This window comes from Arachis ipaensis, chromosome B6 (assembly GCF_059453495.1).
Source record: "Arachis ipaensis isolate K30076 ecotype BB chromosome B6, ASM5945349v1, whole genome shotgun sequence".
NCBI lineage: Eukaryota > Viridiplantae > Streptophyta > Magnoliopsida > Fabales > Fabaceae > Arachis > Arachis ipaensis.
The window spans coordinates 113433431-113444389 of NC_142441.1; the positions used below are offsets into that span (position 1 = coordinate 113433431).

Below are 10959 nucleotides of genomic sequence, written 5' to 3' on the forward strand. Positions count from 1 at the left end.
AAAATAAATAATCTACAGCTTCTTTAACTATGTTAACCCTTTTTTTTTAAAAAAAAAAAGAAAAAAGAAAAATCTGTTGTAAAAGTTGACACATACATTTTCTCTTTGTTGGCAAGTGCCAAGTAAATAATAAACATTCATACTTAAATAATATTATATGATTCATGCATCTAAGTATATAAAATAAAAAAATAATATTAAAATAATACAGTCAAAAATAATTTTTATCACCACCACCGGAACAATATTCCCCCTTGTAGTAATTACCTTTGGTAACGTTTTCAAATACAAATGATGATGTTAACAGTTGACACCAATTTACTTTAAACCAAACTGTTACGGCCTGGCCCAAGATTCCGCGGGTCGACCCGACCCGAGCTCCACCCGGTCCGGCCACGCATCCTGTAACTGACCCGGAGACGCGTTCTGTACGGCTCGCACACAGCTAGGGGACAGCATCCTTTAGAATATGGGCCTGTCCCCATGGGGAGCCCACCACTGACATGTATATAAGGGGAAGACTGGATCTTCCCCCGAGGTACGTCACATTTTCTACATCACCCCTTTTTTCGCCTGCACATTGTCTGACAAGAGCGTCGGAGTGTCTTTGCAGGTGGCACCCCCCTCTCCACACGAAGTACTCGGGACCTCGCATCCATCTGACCGAAGAACCGTGACCTGACGAGCCCCTCCTATCACCCAGAATCTTGACCCGAACCGTCTGGTAACCGAGATACCGAACATTGGCGCCGTCTGTGGGGATCGTCCATGGACTTCGTGCTAGTCCAAACTGGGACAGGCTGCGAGGCCGCGCCCCCCGTGCCTGGGGGGCGCCGTTGCGACGGAAACTCGACAACAACAGAGGTCGCCTCCAAGGGACACGACGCAAACTCACGAAAGACGCCCCTTCGGAGGGACTGGCGACAACCACGCCAGGATAATGCAAGAGCTACGCCACAGGATGCAAGACTTAGAACGCAGGCTAGCAGACAGGGAACACGACCAACGCACTCTGGAGCAAAGCCCCACCAGTTCCCGCTCGAGGAGCCGCTCAAGGCGCACACCCAGCCCCCAGTATGAGTCAGAAAGCACAGGGGGACGGGGACGCGCCAGAAGAAGAAGTCGAGACCCCATCATCTACGCCAGACGCGAGAGGCGACACGCATCGAACAGGGGCGACGAGGACGCGCGTCGGGAGAACGTCGAGCTGAGAAGAATTACCTAGGGACCCGTGATAATAGGAGCGACCCCTTTCCACCGTTCCGTACTCGAGGTCCGGCTGCCAAAACACTTTGACAAGCCAACGGACATGAAGTATGATGGAACACAAGATCCCCTGGAACACTTAACGGCCTTTGAGGCCAGGATGAACTTGGAAGGAGTAGGTGACGAGGTAAGATGTCGCGCCTTCCCGGTCATCTTGGCTGGCCCAGCAATACGGTGGTTCAATAACCTCCCACAGGGCTCGGTGACCCAATTATCCGACATCAGCCATGCTTTCCTAGCTCAGTTCACGACCAGGATCGTCAAAGCTAAGCACCCGATCAATTTGCTGGGGGTGACTCAGAGAGCCGGGGAGCCGACCAGGAAATACTTGGATCGCTTCAACGATGAGTGCCTCGAGATTGACGGCTTGACGGACTCGGTGGCAAGTTTGTGTCTGACGAATGGCCTCTCGAATGAGGACTTTAGGAAACATCTTACCACAAAGCCCGTCTGGACAATGCAAGAGATCCAGTGCGTGGCCAAAGAGTACATCAACGATGAGGAAGTTAGCCGGGTCGTGGCTGCTAATAAACGGCAACCCGCGTACAACCAAACCCGGCACTACGAAAGCAGAGAGAGGCCAAAGGAACACGCCAGGGACGGCGGTCTAGGCAAAGCACCCAAACCTGTTCCTAGAGTCGGGAAGTTCACTAACTATACCCCCCTCACGGCGACGATCACCGAAGTTTACCAACAGATTGCAGAGAAGGGGATACTGTCGAGGCCCCGACCTCTGAAAGACAGGACGGGGGGAAACAAGAACCTCTACTACGACTATCACAAGGGTTACGGGCACAAGACCCAAGACTGCTTCGACCTAAAGGACGCTCTGGAACAAGCAATCAGGGATGGAAAACTAGCTGACTTCTCACACCTTATAAGGGAGCCGAGGAGACGTAATCGGGACCACGATGGCGAGGACAGGTCCCGGTCAACAAGGCGACGCCAAGAACCAGAGGGCGACGACCACGGCCTCACGGTGGTAAACGTAGTAATGGCCAGGAATACCGCCCCAAGGTCAAAATCGGCACAGAAAAAGGACGCCAAGGTCCTAACGGTCTCCTCCTCGTCTGCTAGAAGTTCCCGGAGTCTCCCATCCATCTCCTTCGGCCCAGAAGACCAATGGTTCGACGAGGTGCCGGAAAGCCCACCCATAGTCATTATGGCCAGGATCCGAACAGGCCTCGTCAAACGAATCCTGGTAGATACAGGGGCAGACTCAAACATCATGTTTAGAAACGTTTTCGATGCCCTGGGATTGAGAGACGCCGACCTGGCGACCCACCAGCACGGTGTGGTAGGACTGGGAGACCACTTCATCAAGCCGGATGGAATCATCTCGCTCCCGACCTCCGTGGGTCAGGGGCAGAGACGAAGAACAGTCATGGCAGATTTTGTAATCTTACGGGATTTCACAGCTTATAACGTTATCTTGGGGAGGAAAACCATCAACGACCTGGGGGCTGCCATTAGTACGAAGCTGCTCGTGATGAAGTTTGTTGCTGATGACGGATCCGTAGGATCTATCAGAGGAGACTTGGAAACGGCGGTTGCCTGCGACCACGCCAGCCTCTCCCTCAGGAAAAAGTCCAAAGAAGCTTAAGGAGTTTTCCTCGCCGACCTGGACGCCAGGATAGAAGATAAGCACAGACCTGAGCCAGAAGGGGATTTGGAAAAATTTAGGGTTGGTGATGGGGACGAGAAATTCACGTTCATAAACAGAAACCTTCCCCATGAATTAAAGGAGCCTCTGATAGAGATGATCAGAGCCAATGCCGACCTCTTCGCTTGGACGCTAGTCGACATGCCAGGGATAGATCCCCAGCTCATGTCACACCATCTGGCCGTCAAACCGGAAGCTAAGCCAGTGGCCCAGAGGAAGAGAAAGATGTCACAGGAACGGGCAGAGGAGGTGGCCAGGCAGGCGGCCAGCCTCCTTGAAACGGGGTTCATCCGGGAACTGGACTACTCGACCTGGCTGTCGAACGTAGTTTTGGTGACGAAACACAATGGGAGGTGGAGAATGTGTGTAGACTACTCTGACCTCAATAAGGCATGTCCTAAGGACTGCTACCCCCTGCCCAACATTGACGCGCTCGTCGACGCGGCGGCGGGATACCGATGTCTGAGCTTCATGGACGCCTATTCTGGGTATAACCAGATACCGATACACCGACCCGACGAGGAAAAAATGGCGTTCATAACGCCAGGAGGGACCTATTGCTACAAAGTAATGCCATTTGGTCTGAAAAATGCTGGCGCCACATACCAGAGACTGATGAACAAAATATTCAGTGAGCTTATAGGCAAGACAGTGGAAGTCTACATGGACGACATCCTCGCAAAAACCACATGGCCAGACGATCTCCTGAGTGACCTGGGAGGCGTCCCTCCGGAAACACGGCATGAGGCTTAACCCGCTCAAATGTGTCTTTGCCATGGAAGCAGGAAAGTTCCTGGGATTCATGATCACCCAAAGAGGAGTGGAAGCCAACCCCGAGAAATGCCAAGCGATTCTCCAGATGAAGAGCCCGGGTTGTATCAAAGATGTCCAACGATTGGCGGGGAGACTGACGGCATTATCCCGTTTCCTCGGTGCATCGGCAGCAAAAGCCCTGCCCTTCTTCAATCTGATGAAAAAGGGAATAGCATTCGAATGGACCCCGGCGTGCGAGGAGGCATTCAACCACTTCAAGGATATTTTAGCAGCGCCCCCGGTGCTCGGGAAGCCCAAGGCCAGAGAATCACTCTACCTCTACCTGGCAGTAACAGAGGAAGTGCTTGCAGCGGTGCTCGTAAGAGAAGAAGGGAAAGCTCAGCAGCCAGTCTACTTCGTGAGTAGGGCTCTACAAGGAGCCGAGCTGAGGTACAGCAAACTAGAAAAGCTGGCTTTGACACTCCTAACTTCCTCCCGAAGGTTAAGGCAATACTTCCAGGGTCACCGTATAGTCGTGAGAACGGACCAGGCAATTCGCCAAGTACTACAAAAACCCGATTTGGCTGGTAGGATGATGACTTGGGCCATCGAACTCTCCCAATACGACTTGCAGTATGAGCCCCGGCACGCAATCAAAGCCCAGGCAATGGCTGACTTCTTGGTTGAGGTAACGGGTGATCCCTCCGAGGAAAAGGGCACACGGTGGAGGCTCCACGTGGACGGGGCCTCCAACCAAACGTCCGGGGGAGCAGGGGTCATCTTAGAAAGCCCGGCAGGAGTCATCTACGAGCAATCGACCAAGTTCGAGTTCCCTGTGTCAAACAATCAAGTGGAATATGAAGCTCTCTTAAGCGGACTAATACTAGCCCGTGAAGTCGGGGCAACGAAGGTCGAAGTATGCAGCGACTCACATGTCGTCACCTCCCAAGTAAACGGAAGCTACCAAGCCCGGGACCCCCTCCTGCAAAAATACCTGGAAAAGGTCAAAGAAATGACAAGTCAGTTCCAAGAGGTCACGATCCAACACGTCCCAAGAGAAAGGAACACACGGGCGGACCTCTTGTCCAAACTAGCGAGCACGAAACTGAGAGCGGGTAACCGGCCTATCATCCAGGGCATGGTGAAGGATCCAACGGTCGCTCTCCATCTGACGGAGTCAAGCCCCTCATGGTTGGACCCCATCATAAACTTCCTGGAACTCGGCAAGTTACCTGACGATGAGAAAGCAGCCAAAACTTTGAGAAGAGAGGCGGCCAGATATGCGATCATACAAGGACAACTGTTCAAAAAGGGACTCAGCCAACCCCTATTGAAATGTTTACACCCCGACCAGACGGACTATGTACTTAGAGAAGTCCACGAGGGGTGTTGCGGGCACCACATCGGGGGCAAAGCCCTAGCGAGGAAGCTCATCCGAGCCGGGTACTATTGGCCGACAATGATGAAAGACTCAAAGGAATTTGTCAAAAGGTGCATAAAGTGTCAACAAAACGCTAACTTCCACAAGGCGCCGGCCTCCGAGCTGAGTTCACTGACGACCACTCGACCTTTCAGTCAATGGGGAGTTGACCTCCTGGGACCTTTCCCAGTCGGCCCAGGACAAGTTAAATACCTCATTGTCGCCATTGATTACTACACCAAATGGGTAGAGGCTGAACCACTGGCCACAATATCGTCCTCCAACTGCCGAAAGTTCATGTGGAGGCAGGTGATAACCCGTTTCGGTATCCCAGAGGTCGTCATCTCGGATAATGGGACACAGTTCACGGACAAGAAGTTCACGGAATTCCTCGCTGGCCTGGGGATAAAACAGAGGTTCTCCTCGGTAGAGCATCCCCAGACGAATGGGCAAGTAGAAGCCGCAAACAAAGTCATCCTACTTGGCCTAAAGAAGCGCCTAGACAACAAGAAAGGAGCATGGGACGACGAGCTCGCTTCTGTCCTATGGTCCTACCGAACAACCGAGCAAAGCGCCACGGTCGAAACCCCCTTTCGCCTAACATACGGGGTCGACGCAGTGATACTGGTACGCGGAATCGTGATTACACTTTAATTATGTAAAATTCATTGCTCTTTCTTTCCCTGGAAATGGCGCCAAAAACATGATGCCAAGACCATGGTTCACAACTCCGTGTAACTGACCAGCAAGTGCACTGGGTCGTCCAAGTAATACCTTACGTGAGTAAGGGTCGAATCCCACGGAGATTGTTGGTATGAAGCAAGCTATGGTCACCTTGCAAATCTCAGTTAGGCAGATATAAATTGATAATGGTGTTTTCGAATAATAATTAATAGAATAGGGATAGAAATACTTATGTAATTAATTGGTGAGAATTTTAGATAAGCGAATGGAGATACTTTCGTTCCTCTGAACCTCTGCTTTCCTGCTATCTTCATCCAATCAGTCTTACTCCTTTCCATGGCTGGCTTTATGTGATACATCACCACTGTCAATGGCTACTTTCGGTCATCTCTCGGGAAAATGATCCAATGCCTTGTCACGGCACGGCTAATCGTCTGGAGGCATCACCCTTGTCAATGGCTTCATCTTATCCTCTCAGTGAAAATGGTCAACGCACCCTGTCACGGCACGGCTATTCATCTGTCGGTTCTCGATCATGCTGGAATAGGATTTACTATCCTTTTGCGTCTGTCACTAACGCCCTGCAATCGCGAGTTTGGAGCTCGTCACAGTCATTCATTCATTGAATCCTACTCGGAATACCACGGACAAGGTTTAGACTTTCTGGATTCTCTTGAATGCCGCCATCATTCTAGCTTACACCACGAAGATTCTGGTTAGGAGATCTAAGAGATACTCATTCAGTCGAAGGTAGAACGGAAGTGGTTGTCAGGCACGCGTTCATAGGGAATGATGATGATTGTCACGTTCATCACATTCAGGTTGAAGTGCGAATGAATATCTTAGAAGCGAAATAAGATGAATTGAATAGAAAACAGTAGTACTTTGCATTAATCTTTGAGGAACAGCAAAGCTCCACACCTTAATCTATGGAGTGTAGAAACTCTACCGTTGAAAATACATAAGTGAAGGTCCAGGCATGGCCGAGATGGCCAGCCCCACTGATCTAAGAACTAGGCGTCCAAAGATGTCTAATACAATAGTAAAAGGTCCTATTTATAATAAACTAGTCACTAGGGTTTACAGAAATAAGTAATTAATGCATAAATCCACTTCCGGGGCCCACTTGGTGTGTGCTTGGGCTGAGCTTTGAGTGCTGCACGTGTAGAGGTCCTTCTTGGAGTTGAACGCCAGTATTTGTGCCAGTTTGGGCGTTCAACTCTGGTTTTGGATCTTTTTCTGGCGCTGGACGCCAGAATTGGGCAGAGAGCTAGCGTTGAATGCCAGTTTACGTCATCTATTCTTGGCCAAAGTATGGACTATTATATATTGCTGGAAAGCTCTAGATGTCTACTTTCCAACGCAATTGGAAGCGCGCCATTTCAAGTTCTGTAGCTCCAGAAAATCCACTTTGAGTGCAGGGAGGTCAGAATCCAACAGCATCAGCAGTCCTTCTTCAACCTCTGAATCTGATTTTTGCTCAAGTCCCTCAATTTCAGCCAGAAAATACCTGAAATCACAGAAACACACACAAACTCATAGTAAAGTCCAGAAATGTGAATTTAACATAAAAACTAATGAAAACATCCCTAAAAGTAACTAGATCCTACTAAAAACATACTAAAAACAATGCCAAAAAGCGTATAAATTATCCGCTCATCACAACACCAAACTTAAATTGTTGCTTGTCCCCAAGCAGCTGAAAATCAAATAGGATAAAAAGAAGAGAATATACTATAAATTCCAAACTATCAATGAAACATAGCTCCAATCAAATGAGCGGGACTTATAGCTTTTTGCCTCTTGAATAGTTTTGGCATCTCACTTTATCCATTGAGGTTCAGAATGATTGGCATCTATAGGAACTCAGAGTTCAGATAGTGTTATTGATTCTCCTAGTTCAGTATGATGATTCTTGAACACAGCTTTTTTTATGAGTCTTGGCCGTGGCCCTAAGCACTTTGTTTTCCAGTATTACCACCGGATACATAAATGCCACAGACACATAATTGGGTGAACATTTTCAGATTGTGACTCAGCTTTGCTAAAGTCCCCAATTAGAGGTGTCCAGGGTTCTTAAGCACACTCTTTTTTTTGCTTTGGACCTTGACTTTAACCGCTCAGTCTCAAGTTTTCACTTGACACCTTCACGCCACAAGCACATGGTTAGGGACAACTTGGTTTAGCCGCTTAGACCAGGATTTTATTCCTTTTAGGCCCTCCTATCCACTGATGCTCAAAGCCTTGGGATCCTTTTTATTGCCCTTGCCTTTTGGTTTTAAGGGTTATTGGCTTTTTGCTCTTGCCTCTTGGTTTTAAGAGCTTTTGGCTTTTTCTGCTTGCTTTTCTTTCTATTTTTTTTTCGCCTATATTTTTTTTTTCTGCAAGCTTTGTTCTTTGCTGCTTTTTCTTGCTTCAAGAATCATTTTTATGATTTTTTAGATTGTCAAATAACATGTTTCCTAGTCATCATTCTTTCAAGAGCCTACATATTTAACATTCTTAAACAACAACTTCAAAAGACATATGCACTGTTCAAGCATACATTCAGAAAATAAGAAGCATTGTCACCACATCAATATAATTAAACTAAGTTCAAGGATAAATTCGAAACTCATGTACTTCTTGTTCTTTTGAATTAAAACATTTTTCATTTAAGAGAGGTGATGGATTCATAGGACATTCATAACTTTAAGACAAAGTTACTAATTACTAATGATCATGTAATGAAGACACAAACATAGATAAGCACATAACATAGAAAATGAAAAACAGAAGGAATAAGAACAAGGAATGAATCCACCTTAGTGATGGTGGCGTTTTCTTCTTGAGGAACCAATGATGTCCTTGAGCTGTTCTATCTCTCTTCCTTGTCTTTGTTGCTCCTCCCTCATTGCTTTTAGATCTTCTCTGATTTCATGAAGGATGATGGAGTACTCTTGATGTTCCACCCTTAGTTGCTTCCAATAATTGTGTGGAAGAAAATGTATCCCCTGAGGTATCTCAGGGATCTCTTGATTTGCAGTCAAATGTTCTACCACTAAGCTATAGACCCTTGATGGAAGCTTTTGTCTTCCCTTTCCTCTTTCTAGAGGTTTCTCTGGCCTTAGATGCCATCAATGGTTATGAAAAAACAAAAAAGCTATGCTTTTACCACACCAAACTTAGAATGTTGCTCGCCCTCGAGCAAAAGAAGAAGGAATAGAAGAAGAAGAAGAAGATATGGAGGAGATGGAGGGAGGTATGTATTCAGCCATATGGGTGGGATTGGGTGGGAAAGAGATGTTGAATTTTGAAGGTAGTGGGTGTATGGATGTGAGTGGTAAATGGAAAACAGAAGGGATGATCATGAATGGAAAGAGAGATGATGAGGTAGGTGGGGATCCTGTGGGGTCCACAGATCCTGAGATGATCCTGTGGGGTCCACAGATCCTGAGGTGTCAAGGCATTTACATCCCTGCACCAATTTAGGCATGTAAAATGTCCTTGCACACAACTCTGGGCGTTCAGCGCCAGGTTGGTGCCCATTTTGGGCGTTCAACACCCATTTGCTGCCATTTCTGGCGTTGAACGTCAGAACCATGCTCTGTTCTGGCGTTTGAACGCCAGACAGATGCTCCTCCAGGGTGTAATTTTTCTTCTGCTGTTTTTGATTCCCTTTTTGATTTTTTTGTTTGTTTTGTGACTCCACATGATCATGAACCTATAAAGACATATAACTAAGAAAAATATAGTTAGATAAATAAGAATTGGGTTGCCTCCCAACAAGCGCTTCTTTAATGTCAATAGCTTGACAGTGGGCTCTCATGGAGCCTCACAGATATGCAGAGCATTGTTGAAACTCTCCAACACCAAACTTAGAGTTTGGATATGGGAGTTCAACACCAAACTTAGAGTTTGGTTGTGGCCTTCCAACACCAAACTTAGAGTTTGACTGTGGGGGCTTGGGTTGACTCTGCTTTGAGAGAAGCTTTTTCTGCTTCCTCTCCATGGTTGCAGAGGGAGATCCTTGAGTTTTAAACACAAGGGAGTCCTCATTCCATTGAAGGACTATTTCACCTCTATCAACATCAATCACAGCTCTTGCTGTGGCCAGGAAAGGTCTTCCTAGGATGATGGATTCATCCTCTTCCTTTCCAGTATCCAGGACTATGAAATCAGCAGGGATGTAAAGGCCTTCAACCTTTACTAACACATCCTCTACTTGTCCATAAGCCTATTTTCTTGAATTGTCTGCCATCTCTAATGAGATTTTAGCAGCTTGCACCCCATAGATTCCCAGTTTCTCTATTACAGAGAGGGGCATGAGGTTTATTCCTGAACCAAGGTCACACAGAGCCTTAAAGATCATGGTGCCTATGGTACAAGGTATTATGAACTTTCCAGGATCCTGTCTCTTCTGAGGCAATGTCAGTTGATCCAGATCACTTAGTTCATTGGTGAACAAGGGAGGTTCATCTTCCCAAGTTTTAATACCAAATAATTTGGCATTCAGCTTCATGATTGCACCAAGAAACTTGGCAGTTTGCTCTTCAGTAACATCCTCATTCTCTTCAGAAGAGGAATACTCATCAGAGCTCATGAAGGGCATAAGGAGGTTCAATGGAATCTCTATGGTCTCTAGATGAGCCTCAGAGTCCTTTGGTTCCTCAGAGGAAAGCTCCTTATTGATCACTGGACGTCCCAGGAGGTCTTCCTCCTTGGGATTCACGTCCTCCACTTCCTCTTTGGGTTCAGCCATTTTGGTTATGTCAATGGCCTTGCACTCTCCTTTTGGATTTTCTTCTGTATTGCTTGGGAGAGTGCTAGGAGGGATTTCAGTGATCCTTTTACTCAGCTGGCCCACTTGTGCTTCCAAATTTCTAATGGAAGACCTTGTTTCATTCATGAAACTTACAGTGGCCTTAGATAGATCAGAGACTAAGTTTGTTAAATTAGAAGTATTTTGTTCAGAGTTCTCTGTCTGTTGCTGAGTGGATGATGGATAAGGTTTATTATTGTTGAACCTGTTTCTTCCACCATTATTAAAGCCTTGTTGAGGCTTTTGATCCTTCCATGAGAAATTTGGATGATTTCTCCATGATGAGTTCTAGGTGTTTCCATAAGGTTCACCTAAGTAATTCATCTCTGCTATTGCAGGGTTCTCAGGATCATAAGCTTCTTCTTCATAAGA

General features: G+C 47.0%; 1 protein-coding gene across 1 annotated transcript; it reads left to right on the plus strand.

The window, feature by feature from the left end:
* The first annotated feature begins 1309 nt into the window (after positions 1-1309).
* LOC107647122 (uncharacterized) lies at positions 1310-2869 on the plus strand. The gene is made up of 2 exons (XM_016351244.1): positions 1310-2467; positions 2630-2869. The coding sequence occupies exons 1-2, from the start codon at positions 1310-1312 to the stop codon at positions 2867-2869; spliced, it is 1398 nt and encodes a 465-aa protein (XP_016206730.1).
* Positions 2870-10959: the final 8090 nt, after the last annotated feature.